Consider the following 19066-nt stretch of genomic DNA (forward strand, 5'->3'; position numbering starts at 1 on the left):
ACCAGAGAAGGGAATAGGGAGCAGCCCGAATTCGAGCCCTGGTTTCACGGACGGAAGGCGCCGCAAACCAGCACGAGCTAAACCGGCCCCCTAGTATGAAATTTTATCTAACTAACAGAGAAAATAAAGGTAGAAAAAATGTCTGCTTGTAGTGTCATAAGACAATCTTAGGATTTCAGTGTTTCTTTTAAAATCAAAGATTTAACTGACTGTTGTCATGAGCTTTGAGGCCCACAAACCAACTCCTACTTCTTACAAAGCAGCTTTAAAAACACCAGCAACTCAACTTTTGAGATAGCCTGAGAGGAGCATGATGACCTGGTAGTTTAATTTATCATGATAGTTTATTTTTTTTATTTTTCTGCCTTTACATTGATTTTTGCTGCCCTATACTGGCAAATTATTAGTGAAATGTCCTTTAAAAATAAAAAATAGAATTTAATCTATTCTGTTCATTCTACAGGTTATAGTGTTGACTGATAAAACCATGAGGTCCGTGTCAGTATAGTTACCTTTTAGAGGAGTTTTCATCTTCTTTGGCTTTATTATTTCTTCTTCCTCTTTGTCTTCTTGTCTTTTTCTCTTTAGTTTTCTCACTGGGGTGTTGGTGGATGGTTTTAAAGGCTCAGATTCAGGAGGCTCAGTTGGTTCAGAGAACGTCACTTTTTTCTTCTGTTTCATCTTTTTAGGATTGATCTTCCTCTCAACTTGTTTGGTTTGTCCATTTTCTGAAGATGTCTGATTCTGTTGTACCACGCTAGTGCTAGACTGTGAAAATAAAAACAATACAATTTAATTTCCATAGAATTGTTATTTTTATAGATCTACATAGGTTGTTGCTCGAGATCACATCTAATAAGTCGATGTGTTGGGGCCTTTTACTTGAAAAGTTGAATGAGTTCAAATGTTATCATAAAAACACAAAAACCAAAGTTTGGCCTCTTTAGGAAGCAAACTTGTAACTAAGGATTTTGCCTGGACTCTCACCTACCAGTATATTTTGGTTTGTCCCTAGCAGAATCTTTGTCCATGATCGTTTGTTATTTATTACACAAAAACTTGAGTAAAACGAAAAATGACCTTATTTTCCTACTACAATAAAGACTTTACTCCAAATAACAAAAGAGTACACAGAGCTGGGAAAATAAAATCTCCATTTTCCCAAAAATAAATATCTAAAGTAACAAATTCGCATTCATCTATAATATTTTTAAATAAACTTTATTGCTTATTATGCCATTTTACAGAGATTCACATTTAGGTATGCAATAAGAGAACAATTGAAAATATCAAACACACATATATATAAAAAACAAGGGTAGAAAAATAGATATAGAGTCCCCCTGCAGGTGATACAGGACTCAGTAAACAGTGACACCTGATGGCCAACAATGAAATTGGACATTGCCAGTCAAGTCACTGGTTCAGATATACCCCTTGTGCTATCCTAGGCACTTTAACATTGGGAGTTGGGTCATTTAGACCCAATAGACAGTGCACTGAACCTTTTTTCTTCAGTGATTTGTGATCTTCACTGGTGTCCATGGATTACATGAAATCCTCTTCACCTTTATCCACCCTTGTCATGGTAGGGAGAACACGTCAATGTAAGGGTGGGGTCATAGGATAGCACAAGGGATGCTGGTGCATCAAAAATGCACGTGTCCTGTTCCTTTATCATTTAAATGTGTTTTGAGGTTCAGACAAAATTAACAAACTGTTTCTGTTTTATATGAAAGTAAAACCCAGGGGTGTTACTCAAGGAATCTAACATTTCTAACAATACTAGTTTCTCTTGTGCTTGATTTGAAACAAAGCATACATAGTTTACAAACCACTTTTTCCAAAAATTCCATGTATTTTATTTTGGTAGTTGAACACTCACAGGAAAACACTTTAAATCAACACATTTCATCATCCTATACTGCAGTGTCCTTTAACCAGTGTACCATGAGAGATGGTCAGGTGTGTTGTGGGAAATTACTCATTTTTACTGATCTAAAAAACATTTATCATCACCAGAATATCAGCTCCACATTCATCAAAAAGGGCCCGGTTTCACACTAAGTAGTTTGTCGACAGCTTTGTGGAGCTCTTCAAAATGAATGCACCGGATTTCTCTTCCTTATCTTTCATATGTTGGCGGTAGCTCCTCCCACACGCGGTGGGAGCGTCAGGTTTATGAACACACTTTTGTACTAACGTTGAGCAGCGACTGACCCAGGGTAAAACAATTTGATGCGCAAATTGCATTTGGTGTAAATCCCAGTTGATATAAGTGAAGCATGAAGGGAGGGAGGAGGATGGGGGACAATCTGTGGCGCACGTCTGTGCAGAACCGGGGCTAACAGTCCGTATGTGCCTCGCTTGTAGCTTCCCGCAGGATCCGGTGTCAGAGCGTGTAAAACAGTAAATAAAATCATGAAGCCTTGCATCAGCGCCACTGCATTTCACTGCAACTCCCATAATGCATTGGGTCAATGTGACGGCGTCTCTTACTGCACAGCTGCTGTCAGCCAAACAGTTTGCAAATATTTTTGATGAAAGCAGAACAGTTTATTTCTCCTTCAAAGTTTTTGTTAGAGTTCAGAGGAATTAAAGTCAGAGATCACAGTGTTTGATCCAGGTCATCTTTATACAAGAAAGAACTGCTTTCCAATAGTGTCTGTTCAAAGGACAAGTTCCATTTGAGACTATTCTCTTTTGAAAAACTTGAAGTTAAGTTTAAATATAAGTAAAACTAAATATAAGAAACAGGATTAAGGTGAAGTGTCCAACAGACACATTTAACTAAGATGAAACAATTTATTCATCCAAAAATAAATAAAGCATTCTCGTTGAAGTTACCTTTTTGATTTAGACAAAAGAAAAACGAATAAAACTTCAGCGTGTTCACGTTTTTGTGTAGTTACAGTAAAAATAATTAACATGAGCATGATGTTGGTCTAAAATTTGTCTAAAACTATATCTAAAAACTTGGTCTAAAATTTATCAAACGTGTTTTTTATTTTATATTTGACAAACTCAGCCTCCATCAGTGAAGAGGATCCTAAATTAAATGTATTTTAATGTTTCAAATCATTCTTTGGTCTGACGGTTCCATGTGTTAGAGCCTTAAAGTTTGCACAGAACTCAGAATAGTGTCACCGATGGCCCTTCATAGAGGTGCAGCTGTGATTCAGACAGGAACTCTGGGTAAGAGTTTATAGGAGGTGACATGTTTGTTAATTCAATAATTTATGTCACAGATGTTTTTATTGTTATTTTTACAGAAAACTGCGTATTTTTTCTTTGTATTTTGACATTATTTTTTCAGTTTTTATTGTTGTCCTTGCTTGCATTGCAGGGCAATTGAAACTCCAGAATCTTCTCCTAAAAAGATGGCGGCCTGTTATCTTTGGTTTCCTTTTCTCATGATGAATAAAATGGCGATGGTTGCAGACCAAGTTTACCTTCTTTTGTTTCCTCACATCCCATAAACCTCAGCAGAAGAGCTGTTTGTCTCATCATTGATTTTCACTCCCCATTTCAGATGAGTAACACTGAAGACGTGTGGCGCTTTGGAGCATCTCATGGTTCCAGGCTGCTGCTTTCTTTCGCCATTGTTGTCCCCTGTCATTCATCTGCCCTTTGACGTCTTCTCCTTTTCACCCCATCCCTCCCTCGTGTTTGTTCTTTTCTTAGGATCACGGCTGCTTCTAATTATATCCTGCCTGCACAACAAAGGACTTCTCGATAACACACTGTACCTGTGTCACCTGAGCGGCTGACAATGACATCACTGTGGCAGGAGGGGGCGGAGTCAAGCAGTTGTTTGTGTTCAAGGATTGGTCAGTCGTGAGGTCTGCCTTTATGACATTAAATAAAAAGGCAGACGGACACTTGTGGGGGGATTGTTATATTGTGAGACACCTTCAACACTCATCTATGGCTGCAGTTGTTCCTGTGAGTATCTGCATGTTTCTGTATTTCCAGAAATCCAACTAATCTGCATACTGATAATAAAAAAACTAAAAGACTGAAAGAAAAGTGCAATTTTTAAAGGATTTGTATGTTTCTAAATCTATTTATTGCTAATGTGTTCAGTTTTATTCTAAATACTGATTGTGACAAAGGCATAAAACCCAACATTTTTTGGTAAACTTCTGCATCAGTGCTGTAAATGTATCTGCACTGATCCGTTGCATGTGTTGTGCAGAGCAACAGGAAGAGCGTGTCTTAATTAAAAAGGGTGTTTGTGATTCTGGAACATTTCAGGTGTGAATGACAGGATACTGTCTTACTCTCTGCTGCTTGCCCAGCTACAGTTTCTATTAAGTGGCAGCTGATGAAGTGATTAGGAAGCAAAAGATAAATGTTTTTTTTTTTCCTATGATGCAACACTGCTTAGGTGGAATTGATTTAAAGTGTCTTATTTTTTATTATTCTTAAGGAATTCAAAATTTTTTCTCTAAAAAGTACACAGGTCACTAAATTTTGCCCAAAACTCAAGACTTTTATTTTAATCTTTTAGATTATTATTTGTTTATTCATTTTAAACAAGCTGAAAACATAAAAATAGTAGTAAAACAATTGAAAACAACAACAAATAAAATCAATATCATCACTAATAATTAATTCAGTCATTTAATCCTTTTCAGTTTAGGGGGAAGAAGTTTCCAATTGACTAAACCTAAGAAATAGGTTAGAAAAGGAGATGTTGCTTATCTAGGCCAACTCCTTCAGACCCTTTTAACTATGACAACAAAAAACGTATGGATATAAATACACACACAACATATCATGCCATTTCATTAGTCCTCTTGATTTATTATACAGAATTTTTTCATCATTTAATCAATATTAATATGAGGGTTTATCAGTCACTAGCTTGTCATTATCACATCACAAAAGCCAGGCATTTCTTTTAATCCCTGTTATTGGTTCTACTGTTTGCACCACATTGACATGTACAGTACGTTTGTGGTCAATTGAAATAAAAACGTTTTTTATATTTCGGGATAGATGCAAACTGCAGCGTGTTATTCTTATTTTAAAAACTAAACTGCTGTGTAATATTCAGCAATGTGACCGACACTGCTGGAAATCAATGAAGGTTCTTTTTTTTTCCTGCCACGAAACGTCTGCTTCTTGTGCAATTACACTTTAAGACTAGTTATTTGGTGACCTTCTCCTGTCAGATGTTTGCATTATTTGAATCATCCTCCTTTGAATCATCCTCAAGCAGCAAAGACAGCAGTTCAAACCTCGCTCTTATTGTCATGTTCTATTTGAAACAGTCTCTAACACACTTCTGCGTTATTCATCAAGTCATTTAATGTCATTATGGAAGTGGTTGCATTGGATTCCACTGAAATCCTGAATGTGTGTTTTACCAATCTAAATTGTGTTTTAGGTAATTTTTTATACGTTTTTCTTAATTGTATAAATCTCTGTTTACATAAAGCCACATTACGTCCAGATTAGTGTAGATGCCGTGGAACGATCACCTCAATGGAGGTTACTGGTTTGAATGGAAAAGCGTTTTCACATCATTTATTACCTGGCTGTTTTATGGCTTGCTAACGCATTGAGAAAGACCTAACAAAAATGGCTTCATGCTAATGCATTTCTTTTCAAACCTGATCTCATCATTAGTGTTAGTCAAGAAGGCACTGTCCACAGGAAACTAGTTGATGGCATGAGAACACAAAATGCCAATTCAACAGCATCTGACACAAGGCCTTCTCCTTCCTCCAGTTTGCGTCCTGCTATGCCGGCTCTCAGCCCCTACAGCTGTTTGGAAGAGGACCGGCGGGGGCCAATTACCTGTCGCTCCTGACATACAGGGGTCCCCGCTGCGCCCCACGGCCCCGCCTGACATGCCATGCCCCAAAGATGACCCTGCGGCAGATCTGTCGCATGCTGAAGATGATGAAGCAGGTCAAGAAGAAGGAAACTGCTGCTGCCGCCAGGTGAGCAACTTGTCTATAGGAATCAGGATTTTCTGCAGCCACTGGACATAAACAGACCAACTTGTGGTCTTGGATTAGGACAGCCAGACAATTATTATTACAAAAATCTTTTAATTCTGTACTGGATACTTACTTGCATACGTTTTGTTTTTTTTGTAATATGTTCACGTGGAGTCCATTAAAATTTAAATGTATGCTGTAGTTTACTACAATTAAATGTATGAATCCCGCCGTGGGGAAATTCAATTATTACAACAGCTCTAGGGGTCATACATCAGGTGCAAAGAAAGGGAAAATGTGCAAAAAAAACAAACAAACAAGGTGAAGAAAAAAAATAAATAACATGGTACAACTCTTAAAAATCTCTCATTATATACAAAAAGAAAAGATTCTGGGTGTAATAACACTCATTACATTCCATCACCAAAGTTACACATGTTGTTGCTCTGATCTGCACCACAGCACAGGGTAAACCTTGTGGTATCCTAGGAACTTTACCATTGGGAGTTGGGTCATCTAGACCCACTAGACAGTGCGCTGAACCTTTTTTCTTCAATGATATGTGATCTTCACTGGTGTCCATGGATTACATGAAATCTTTCCACCTTTATCCACCTTTGTCATGGTAGGGAGAACAAGTCAATGCAAGTGTGGGGTCATCTAAGATAGCACAAGGGTTTTTAAATGGGTTTAGTGACTGAATGCCACGCTGGCACGGATGATTAACCCTTGTGCTATCTTAGATGACCCCACCCTTACTTTGACGTGTTCTCCCTACCATGACAAAGGTGGATAAAGGTGGAAAGATTTCATGTAATCCATGGACACCAGTGAAGATCACAAATCATTGAAGAAAAAAGGTTCAGAGCACTGTCTAGTGGGTCTAGATGACCCAACTCCCAATGTTAAAGTGCCTAGGATAGCACAAGGGTTAAAAGAGGGCTAATAATGGACACAATGCAATGAGACTGATTTATTTCAACCATTAAAAATAAAGGATTAAGACAATAAAAAAGATATATCAAATCTATTTCCGATATTAAGTCATACATTGATTAAGATAATAATGATGAAATAAGATGACAGTGTAACTGCTCTTAACCCTTTAATGACTGACTTTATTTCCAATGCTATTAAAAAGTACTTTTTAATATTTTTTCAATCAAGGTGAAGCTAAATGAAGTGGAGTCCTGCATTTAATGGTACGTTGCAAAATGACTAAATGACAAATGTAATTGTCATATAGTTTGATGTGTTGCGTAACCCTTGTGCTATCGTAGACACTTTAACATTGGGAGTTGGGTCATCTAGACCCACTGGACAGTGCACTGAACTTTTTTCTTCAATGATTTGTGAACCTCACTGGTTTCCATGGATTACATGAAATCCTCTCCACCTTTATCATGGTAGGGATAACACGTCAATGTTAGGGTGGCGTCATCTAAGATAGCACAAGGGTTAAAAGGTAGTGAGAGGAAGATAATTTTAATAATTCCACGCCTAATTTCTATAATCTCCCATAATATTAGAGAGAAGACATTCTATTCTTTAGAGTTTTGCTCTGAGCAATAAAATGTTAGTGTGGAGCCGGCCTCTCCTTGTAATTTAATCCAGTTTCTTAATTCATTTAAATGTCCAAATTTGATCTTTTCTTACAAAAAACAAACATTGTCTTTGTTAAACATAAAGGCAAAAAACTGTCTTTTGCAATATGAGTTAAAATATAAATACTATATATAAATGTCTTAAGAACCATGATATGTTTACATTATTTGATTATATAAAATGTCAATATTTATATTTCAGTCAATGTCTTAGTCTTCAGTTTTTTTGTGTTTAGTTACAGAATATAAAACTGCGCAACAGGTTAAAAAAAAGTTGTTTCTTTTATGTTGAATTAGTGATAACATCACGAGCAGCCAGTCCGATCCGGTTTGGTCTGAACCAAAGCAGCGAAGGCCGCAGGAGTCTGCCGTTAAAAATTCATGCATCTCTGGTCCCTGCCAGAACAAACGGTCTCACTTCCGCCTCTCGTGTCTTTGTTTATTCAGGAAGCAGGGGTCCGCCTCCCCGGCTCCATCCTCCCCCGGGAGCAAGGCGGAGAAGAAATGCCCGCCGTGCTGTCTCCGACATAAACGCAGCATCCAACGGATCAGCTGACAGAAGGACCACCTAATCTGCAGTGGATGCTCTCCATTCGGAGGCCACCTCAGCACTTTGCAATGATGGGGGTTCATCAGCAGCCCCCACTGTTGGTCGGTTGGATTAGATTATGTAGAGTGACAGAAGATGTCAGGAGAGACTGACCTTAGGTCAGAAATTGGAGGATGATGTGTCAGCAACTTAAAACAAAATCTTTTTTTGTGCATCTTTTTTGTGTTTTGCCTCTACGTTTCCTCCGTTTTGCTGTGTTTCCATCACATGAACGCATTTGAGTCGATCATGTTTTAGCTGTTGATAAATATGCACTAGAAAAAAAAACTAAGTGATTGTGTTTAGTATTTGTATGACGTTTTTGTGTAGTTTTACTGCTGAAGCACAATGGCAGCAATGTTCTGTTTTTTTGTTTGTTTGCAGTGATGTGCAAAATCTAACTAAAGACATCTGTAATAAAACTGAGACCTTCAACCCAATCTTTGAGTTGAAATGAGAATGACATTTGAAGACATTTCAAAATAAAACCCTCTTTTAATAATTGAAGCCTAAAAACAATCTGAACTCTTTTTTTTTTTTTTTTACTTGAGCTTTGTAAAGCTAAAAGCTAACTAGTGTTAAAAGTGTTAAAAATATTAACTGAAACATAGATTGATTTGTAAACATGCTTTTCATAGAACATATTTTATATGTCTATTAAAAAATGTACATAATGAAACAACAATGACTAAGTCTTGTGGTTCTGATGATTTCATTTCATACATGGATTTTGAAAAGAAAGCTACAAAAACTCCCCCAAAAAAAAACAATAAATAACTGAACACTGACAACAACCTATAACCACCAGGAGAAATGTGGGGTTCAGTGTCTTTCTTACCCAAGGACACTTCAGTGCATGGGTGAGCAGGGCAGGAACCCAACCTGCGACCTTCTAATCGGAGGTCGATCCCTCTGCACCACGGCCGCCCCTAGACTGAATGTGTTACTACACCCAGAGCACCCACTATCTAGGATAGTTCCTTTTGTTTGGCTGGGGTACAGGTTTTAACCCTAGAGCACTGCAGGTGATTTTCACCCGAGCAAATCTATTTACTTGAATTTCAATATGCCACATGTCAAGGAGTCTGTGCCTTCACCAGGGAAGTCTCACATGGAATGGCTGGACCAAAGATCAAGTTTCTAGTATCATTTTATTATTTTTTTGAAGTTTTTGTTCTCAAATTCCTGATTTTCAGTAACTTTTGGGCTGTAACTGTTTTGCTTTTTCATTTTGTTACACATACCACAGTTGAAAATGAAACATGAAAACATCTCTAATTTACCTTGTGCTGTCATGTTTTGATTTATCAAGTTTCAGTTTTTTTCCCCAAAACGCAGATTTCTTTACCAGTATTTATTTCTTAGGTAGGCTTTTCTGGATTTGGTTATGACGTGCTGCTGCAGTCTAACCAGACAGGAGACAGCAGAGAGAACACTGAGGAACACCAATAATTCAACTACTGAGCTGATTAAAGCATAAACGATAAAAATGTTTGCGACTCTGGAAAGGTTTAACTTCTGATCAAACTAATAAAAGTTCACTTAGACTCATTTTTGTTTTGACAAATTTGAATCATTGTCGAGGAAAACCAAAGCTCTAACTTTTAAGATACAAGAATCTATTTTTTCAACCCTGGATCCCTGAATGTATTTATAGCTATGAAAAAACAAATCATTTATGTTGTTTTCCAAGAGATGCTAAATTAAGGTTACGTTTGAAGCCAACGTGGTTTGATGCACATTTGCATATAAATCTGCATCAAGGGGTTAACGAAAGTTTCTATTTCAAGTACTTTTAAAGTCATCAGGAAGATGTAATCCAGCAGATTACATTCAGGAACCTTAATGTAAACATGTGTAAATACATAATTATATCTGAAGAATCCTCTGCATTCCATTCATCTTTTAGTTTGAGGGAAATATTTGTGTAAACATTCACCCATGTCTCCTGATTTTACTGTGTTTCTTTTTTAATTTTCTACTTTAAACTCTTTTTAACATCAAATATTTCCTTTTTCTTGTGGCTGTTTTATTTAAAATAAAGTACTGATGTGTTTGGTGGGATTTTCAGGCTCTTAGAAAACAATCTGAGCCACATCCTTGTAATCAAAATAAAAAGCTTTTGCTGTTTTGCAAATGAGTCACAGGAAAAAGCTGTTAGATGGAAAGATTCTTGCGGTCCAGGAGTTTGACACCGCAGAATAATTCATTTGTTGAGAAAGGCCACAGAGGTCACAGCCCCGTCCACATTCGAGCCGCGGCGGCAGAGAGGGGTATCTGTTGGTAGCGCGGCCGGCCCCCGCTGGTCGGACGGCAGCGCTGCTGAATGATTCACGTGGTGAATATGTTCGGTTGTGTTGAAGTGCAGCTAAACGTGAGCGAGGAGTCGAGTTTTGGAGCAGGAACACTAAGATCCGGTTTCTGCACAAAGAAGAAGGCGATACTTGGGACGCTCACACGACAAGTCCGTGCTCGTGACCTGTAAAGGACAGCCATGTCATTGTGGAAAAACTAGTTGCCCCCACCTGGAGGGTTTTGGTTGCAGCGTTTGTTCTCCGCCGAGGTAGAAGTCGCACGAAGAAGCAACAAACCCCAAGTTCAGCTAAATAAAAATCATTTATTTGTATTTAATATTATAGTTTTCATTGTCATTCCATCTAGAGTCCACCATGCCGCCTGTCATCTGTTGAGGAGGGGAAGGGGGGGCTCAGACAGGGGGGGTTCTGGTCTCATACAGGTTCACTCCTGGCCATTCTTCATGCTGATGCATTTACAAGGAAGATACAAAGAATGAGGGTCTTTAAAATCTTGTGGTGGAGGGTGGATTAGACCAGCTCAAGGATGATTGTTTGAAGGGGGGGGGGGGGGGGGGGGGGGGGGGGGGGCTTTGAGCTCACTGGTCAAGCTGTCGGACAGGAAACCGGGACGATCCAACCACAGACGGACACCGAGGAGGAGGGGTTTGTGTGCGCCTGCTTGTGTTTGTGTGCTTGCACTGATGTGTGTGTCTGAGTTCCTTCGCGGGTCACTTTCTGTCAGAACCGGGTCCAAAGCTGAGGTAACGGAGAGCTCCCCCTCCTCTGAAAGAAGCAGGAAAAACAGTTAGGGCTTTACTTTACTGTGGTTTTAACTTGTTCTTGCAGCATTTTTCTCATGTAAGAAAATTAGGATTCATATTTCTTTTCTGAGTATTTCTCTGTTCAGAATGTTGAGAACCAGGAGCAGACAAAGAAACCGATCAAAAGATGATCGGAATGGGTCTTTACAGGTAAAAAAAAAAAGAAAAAAAGGTTTCCAGAGATGTCTGTTCTAAGACAAAAAAGTATTTATCCCCCCCAACAGATATACATTGTATCTGCAAATGGAAATAATTATTTGAATGTTTTTCATTCATTTTGTTCCACTTTTTTATGGAGAATTGTTTGATTTCAGACACATTGCAAGGTTTTCCAACATGAACCGAGCACCTGATTGCTAAAATCAAATCCGTTTTTATTCAAGGTGATGTAATACTGTATATTGATCAATAGAAAGATTATTTCAAAATAAGTATTTATACCTCAGTTTGTCTGGTTTATCAATGGCTTTACTGGTCCTGCTTGAAGCGTCCTGCTTGCTTGTCCTGATTAAAACATCAACTTTGAGAAGAAAATCACTTTTCTCTGCCTTTCAGGCCTCTTTCAAATATCCCCAAACAGACAAAGAAATGAAAAACAAGACTCTGTTTTGTTGGAGAAAACCCCATAAAGCTGGTCTACTGCGAGAATCTAACATGTTTTCAATACAAAACAAAGTTGTTGTTTTTAAACCGTTTTGATTTGAAAAAAAGAAATGAGATATATGAAAATCTAATAAAACACAGATGAGAAATTTGGGGTATTTCTATTTTCTTTGTAGCTGGATTTTACATTGGCGTGAGTGCTTGGTGGCAAATCGACTGAAAAAGTTGAAACTCAAAAAAGATAAAAACAAAAATGGACTGCAAGTCAAATATAACCTTGATTTAATTTTTTTTTGTTTCAAATTTTCTGTTTTGAATTTTCCAAAATTAAAATTTCCATTTCAAATCATTTTTTCCACCTTAGATTTCTTACTTAAATCTTTGATGTCAACTTGTTTTTATTGGCTAGAGCACCCTTGAGATACATTTGTTTGAAAAGTGCTTTATAAATAAAGTTTGATTTGATGAAGTAAAAAGCCCTCAGATAGAAAGTCTAAACGTTTCCCTCTAGGGTTTGTTCAGGTCACGTTCAGACTTAAAATTGTATAAAAACATTGTTGCTGTCAGCGGCACAAACGGCTTTGTTTCAGAGCAGCTTCTTGTTGGACTCGATGTTTGGACGTCCTTTTTCCACTCAAAGTTGGGCTTGCTGTTAAAGTTTTAAACTCATTTAAGTTTTTCCCCTTTTCATAAGTAGATGGTGGTTTCTTCCTCGCGTACCTTTCACCGCGCTGTGTTGTTGCCGCTGGAAACCATGTTGTTGTCAGAGTTGGACAGAGACTGCTCCTTCACCACGGGGTCTGTGGAGCAAACCAGACAGAGTTGTGTTGCTTCCTCTCCAAAGAACGGCCTCAAGGCGCCTCTGAAGGTGCTGCTCACAGAAGTAGGGGTGTTCCATGGCCTCAGTGGCCGTCAGCCTCTGTTGGTGGTCGTAGCGCAGCAGTTTGTCTAGCAGGTCCAGAGCTTCAGGGCTCACCAAGTGCTGGTTCTCCGTCTGCACAAACTGCTCCCACCGCTTCCGGCTCTGCCTGCGGAAATGACAACCCGTGAGGCCAGCGGGCGCCGCAGCGGCTGGAGTTCCACGCCACGCTGAGGGAAGACTTACTGTCCCAGCAGGTCTTTGAAGCGCGGGTCCAGCTCGATGTGGTATTTCCGCAGGTAACCGAACAGCTCTTCTGTGCCCAGAACTTTGGCGATCCGAACCAACTGGAAAACAAAAATGAGCTTCAACAGAAAACCTCCAGAGGACCTGGACTGCTGCTGCATTCTCAGATACCTGGTCGTAGTTGTCCTGACCGTGGAAGAAAGGCTCCTTCTGAAAAATCATACTGGCCAGCATGCAGCCCAAACTCCACATGTCCAGACTATAGTCGTACATCTGCAGTACAGCAGAAGGTGAGAACACACCACAACATCTGCCCTTTTAAAGCATCCTGATGTTCTTGAACGCTCTGGAACATCTGAGGTGGAACAGCTTTATCCCACGTACAGCAAACGCATCATTAACATTAAGCATCTCCGCTGCAATGAGCTGACTGTCAGTTTTAGGCGTTACCTGGTAATCCACCAGCAGTTCTGGGCCCTTGAAGTAGCGCGAGGCCACTCGGACGTTGTACTCCTGGGACGGGTGGTAAAACTCCGCTAGCCCCCAGTCTATGAGGCGCAGCTGCAAAAACACGTTTCTGTCATTCGGACAGCGGAACATACAGTGTCTGTCACCTCAGCACTGACACTCAGTCATGTGTTCACCTGCTGCCCCCTACAGGACGGAATGAGAACTGACTGATTCAGAATAAATGCAGAAAATCCAGAAACTAATTTACTTTAAAAAAGAAAAAAACAAGCATCCACGTCTTTAACAAAAGCATGGAATCAGATATGAGAGATCATTGGTGTGTAGAAAAGAAAAGGTCATGAGTTATGATGAGAAGCAGACGTTTATCACAACTTTGAGAATTTTGAAGTCTTTCAAAACTATTTTCTTCACATAAAACAAATAGTTTCTCCTGGTGAATAAACCGTAAAATCACAGAATAATTTTAGGAGTGAAGAGTCAAAGAAAGATTGAAGAAAACATCTAAAAGCAGATTAAATAAACTAAGAAAGTTCTTAAAGTCCTTAAAGTCCCACTCCGACCATCTTTTTATCTTTTGTAAAAGTGTTCCCAGTGCTCTTAATCATGATTGTGCTGTTTTTGGCCAAAATGTAAAAAAATGACATAGTTTCTACAGAGGAACAAGAGTTCATTGGATATTTTCCCCTGAGTTGTTGGCAGGAGCGACCCCACCACCCCTTCCCTCCCTGTAGCTGAGATTTCGGAGCAGGGAGTGTCTGCATTTTCTACGTCCCGAATAGGCTCTTTTTGAAACTGCATTTGTTTGTCTGCACCTGATTCACAACAATTTGTATAAATAAATACTCAAAAATGCAAATTTAGGCTTAATTTTCTTTACAAATGTCCTCCATCATTGCAAAGGCCACAAGAACATGTTTAAAAAACAAACACTGTTTTGTCAGAGTGGCTCTTAAAACCAGAAAAATACAACTTCTTGCACTTCTTGAAAGAAAATATGACCTTCCAGTTTAAAAACCAAGGTCATGTGACGGGATTGAGAAACAAAGAGTTTATTTACATAAATGCCAGTGAATTTGAATGGATTTTAAATCTGAACAAAGAGTGAGACGGGATTTTCTGACAGTAAGAAACATCTGGAGAGGGAACACTTTCTCCCTAGTCTGAACCTAAATCTTGAATCTAACTTGCCCTATGAGAACTGCATGCAAGTATTTCACGTGAGTTTCTTTAAGCTACGATTGTAAAAGTAAAAACATCTTTAAAGCAACAAGATTTCTGTAGAAATGTATGTTGACTTTATGTGCTGAGCTGAAAGCTAATTTAGCCGCAGACGATGGAGCATTATTCAGAACCGGCTGCAGGCATCACAGGCATGGGAGTGCAGCTGCAGTCCTGACTGCATCCTCTCTGTTTTTTGGCTGCGCAGTCGATCCAAACAGATGTTTGTTTTCAGTCAAATATAAGAACCTCCAGCATGACGCTGACAGTTAGCAAACATGGAGTACCTTTCTTAACTGATGGTCGATCATGACGTTGTGAGGTTTGACGTCTCTGTGCATGATTCCCATGCTGTGACAGTAATCCAGAGCCTGAAACATCATTATGACAGACGGATCACGTCGGGCCGGAGCGGAACCGGAAGCCCACAGTTCTGAGGTCTCACCTTCAGCAGCTCGTACATGTAGAAACGGATGTCATAGTCTGTCAGCTTCTGGTACAGTTCCTGCACAGGAAACAGATCTGGGCTTAAGGACGCAGCTGAAGACCGTGAGGATGAGGAGGATGAGGAGGAGGACTTTACCTTGAAGTCTGTGTTGTTGATGCATTCAAAGACCAGTGCTGGAGTTCTGGACTGAAGAGAAGAAAAATATCTACCTATGAGTCTTTGGGAACACAAAACACACAACATACAAATACCCAAACACAACTACACTATACACACACTCCCTGGGAGGCAAACACACACACACACACAGAAAAAAAACACCTCACACTTTTAGGACAACTTGAAAAGAAAACACACAATTCAAAGGACACAAAAACAAAAGGAGACAACAAAACATCAAAAGGAAATCTACAAAAACTTCATGTGCAAACGCCAGACACACACAAGCACATCTCCATTTGTTCTTTTTTCGATGCAGAGTTGGTTCTTTGAATACTTTCTTCTGTCAAACAAAGTGTGCTCCTCTAAGTTTGTTATGGAATAAACAATAAGCATGAAAAGGCATGAATAACTGCTCGCTAAACCACACAGCACCTCCTGGAATGGAAGTGAATCATTCCCGCCGTTATGTAAGCAGTCATAATGTGCAGTAATGAGGGATGATTGCAGAAAGGCAGCAGGAGGATGAAAACAATTCAATTTATAGTTACAAAAACAACCCAACTGATGTTTCGCTGTGAGAAATCCTCTGATCTTCATATTGAGAAGCTGCTTTGAGTAAAAGTTGAGCATCTTTACCTAAAATTCCCCAAATTTTCCTTCATATTCAGTAAAAAAGAAAAAGTGTGATACATCAGAAGGCCTACCACGGGGTCTTTGACTGTGTCCACCAGCCGGATTATGTTGGTCCCCCCTCGCAGGTTTTCCAGAATCTTGATTTCTCGTTTAATCTTCTTCTTTTTCACCGGCTAAAAAGGAAAATATATATATATATATTTTAGAATCAGACTCAGAGAGAAAGAAGTGTTGCTGAAGAGTTTCTGCTTTGAAATCTGCTGATTCTGCTCCTCGTCGCCGCTGCTGCTGCTCTCCAGCACGCCTGAGGTCGACGTTTCAATCAAACCCCAGGCGGCGGTGGGGGCGGCTCTTCATCCATCAGCCGTGACACCACACTGCATCGCTGCTTTTGCTGTAAACTCTGCAGGCGCAGCACGGGGTACAGAGGAACGTTTCAGAGTAGAACATGTACCACTGAGAGTCAGACAGCAGCAACTCCTTTAAATAAACAAATCTGCACGGCCACAGCTGGTTTAGAGGCGGAGCAATCCCCCAGGTTAAACCATTAATGAGCAGACAGAAGGATCCCCGCGTCATCAGCAGCTTCTCTTCACAAACGTCTCAAACCTTCAGAAAAAAAACAATTTTTCCAAGTTTGGTGGCTTGGAGAGCTCAACCCTGAACCTGAAGGTTTTATAAATATAATGTCAGAGTCTAGAGGGGCTGCAGCTGCTGTTTTTTTTTTAGGTGTGGTTCTAACATTTTCCCCTGGAAACTGTTTATTTGCATGAATGTTTTTTTTATGAGATTAGAGCCCAAAACTTAACAGTTATAATATATATATATAAAAAAAAGATTCTGCTGATTCTCTCATGAATGGAGATCTGGACTTTAAAGACTCAAAGATATTGTTCAAATGATATCAATAATGAAGAAAAATAACCTTGAAATGTAGCAATGTTAACTTAAAAACCTTGATACACAAATATTTCTGATTATACTGTATTCTTTTTGTGTGTCTTAGAGAAAACTCTGCACATCGCCACAGAAGATCCAATATGGCAGAAGAGAGATTTAAGGTGCAGGAAAAAGGAGATCCAATGATTTAAAAAGAAGAAGAAAATATTTCACTGAAAACAAAACAAAGTAGATGAACTCTCTAAAAGAGAACAGAGAATAGGGACATAACAACCTCTGAAGCACTAATCTAACTCATGTCAATAATCAATATTCTGATAAAACGCAGTCATTTTAATATATGCATAATTGCTGATGAATTTAAAGGAATTCCTCTGATTGGTCACAGGGTTGTCAACCGTTACGGATTTGATTCACAAAGATCAACAATTCACTGATCAAACCAGGATTCTTACTATTCCACATAATCTGTTTGAATGGTTTTATATGCTTAAATTATTACTGGATGAGTGACAATAAAAACATTTTGAATTTAATCACCATCATTTATAGTTTGCGTAGGACAGAAAATCAGAATCAACAAAGCATAACGGGTAAAAACACTTAGATTAAAAAAGAAAGAAATTATGTTTGTTACTTCATTAGAATGTTTTCAAATTAGGGACTATATTTCAAATAAAGACCTTAATCTGCTGTTGATAATTGATTTAATACTTCTTAAAATAATTTGTACAGCAGCATCAACCCATCCCCTCAGTGACTTGATGCAGCATCAAAGGTTCCTTAAGATCATGATGCGTTCACTGTTCCTTCAGCACCTCGGAAAATCCCCACTTCGCCCAGATGTTGGGCACCAAAAATTTGAAAACATTTGTCGGAAACTTCAGATTCTGGATGATTGAATTGAAGCACATGAAGATCCAGAGAAGTGACCCCAGTCTAATCAATTTCCCATAAATAATAAACAAAATTCAGATTTTTGTGGATGATAAATTGTTGTTTTGTTTGCACACCAACAGGAGGACGCAGCTGCTGACCTTCAGGATCTTGACCACCACCTTCTCGTTGTTGGTGATGTTGATGGCCTCAAACACCTCGCTGTACTTCCCTCGGCCCAGCTTCCTCACCAGCTGGTAGTCTTCCTGGTTGCTATGGGAACAGACCAAAACACGTCACGTGGTTAAAAAGTTAAAAAATATCTCGGGCCTCCGCGTGTAATTAAAGCAGATGTTGCGGGAGTGGGCGTGGAGCGAGGCGGCAGGCTCTATTGGCCCGTCCGTCATGAGGAAGAACCATCTCCACCTGCCTCCTCCACGCATCAATCATCCGCTCAGATTAAGTCACATCCTCACTTCCAGTTGGGAACGTGGGCCTCGTAATCCCAGTACTCCCGGCTCTTCAGCGTGTTGACGTCGGCGTACACTCGGGACTTGCTACCGGCCACTGGACCCGGCATGGCGACACCCCTGGAGCCTGGAGGTGGGCGTCCGGGAGACCTGATGTGGTGTGGATGATGAGCCGGCAAGAGGAGGGGAGCTGTGCGGCGTGATGAGGAGGAGGAGGAGAAGGAGGACGGAGTGCGCGAGTGGGAGTGAAGCTGAACTCGCCAGCCAGCTGGCTTCAGAAGGGGAGCAGGGGACGTGGAGGAAGGAGCCGGGAGTGATGCGGATTTTACACCCGAGGAGCAGGAGAGGGGCGCATCGGGAGGATGAGGTAGAAAAAAGAGGGGAGTCTGGGAGGAACTCCCACTGCGTGTCCGGAGGACGAGCGTCTGTGTGGGTCTCCCCGCCGTCAATCAGCCGTGGATGTGACGGATCGGTAGCGGGGGGGTTGTCCAGAGGCAGATGAGGTTGGAGAGGCACGGCGATCGATGCTGTTAGCTAACGTTAGCCAAAGAAGCTACTTCAGCGCGGGGATGTCGCACCGAGCGGGAGCGCGCAGCTCCGTGCACCAACATCGGCGTAGCCCGCTTCATGTGGGGGAGTAGCGCCGCGGGGGCCCCGGTGCCTGACGACGGAGCAGACGGCCCGGAATTCAGGACTTTCGTCGGCAGGCGCAGACCTCCCCAGCCGAGAGTGCAGGGAAGGGAGGCGGGATGCGACTGCGGAGGAGCAAGAGAGCCGCCCGGATGTGAAAGCAGCCGGCAGTCGGAGCGATGGTGCGTCACAGCGCCCTCTGCTGGCGAGGGTGTGGTATAACTCAGAAATTTACCCTTGATGAAATGAGTGGTTAAAAACACAATACCATCATCTGAAACGACA

At 40.3% G+C, this 19066-nt stretch overlaps 1 protein-coding gene across 1 annotated transcript; it reads right to left on the reverse strand.

The window, feature by feature from the left end:
* Nucleotides 1-10744: 10744 nt before the first annotated feature.
* On the reverse strand, nt 10745-18948 carry csnk2a2 (casein kinase 2 alpha 2). Its single transcript, XM_023955950.1, has 12 exons — nt 18158-18948; nt 17843-17954; nt 15977-16078; nt 15246-15296; nt 15108-15167; nt 14950-15033; nt 13424-13534; nt 13145-13246; nt 12974-13074; nt 12748-12896; nt 12589-12668; nt 10745-11227 (listed from the first exon to the last, which is right to left on the reverse strand). Exons 1-11 carry the CDS (start codon nt 18259-18261, stop codon nt 12592-12594), a joined length of 1053 nt encoding a protein of 350 aa, XP_023811718.1. The 5' UTR covers nt 18262-18948; the 3' UTR covers nt 10745-11227; nt 12589-12591.
* Nucleotides 18949-19066: the final 118 nt, after the last annotated feature.

This window comes from Oryzias latipes, chromosome 6 (genome assembly GCF_002234675.1).
Source record: "Oryzias latipes chromosome 6, ASM223467v1".
In the NCBI taxonomy this organism is placed as follows: Eukaryota; Metazoa; Chordata; class Actinopteri; order Beloniformes; family Adrianichthyidae; genus Oryzias; species Oryzias latipes.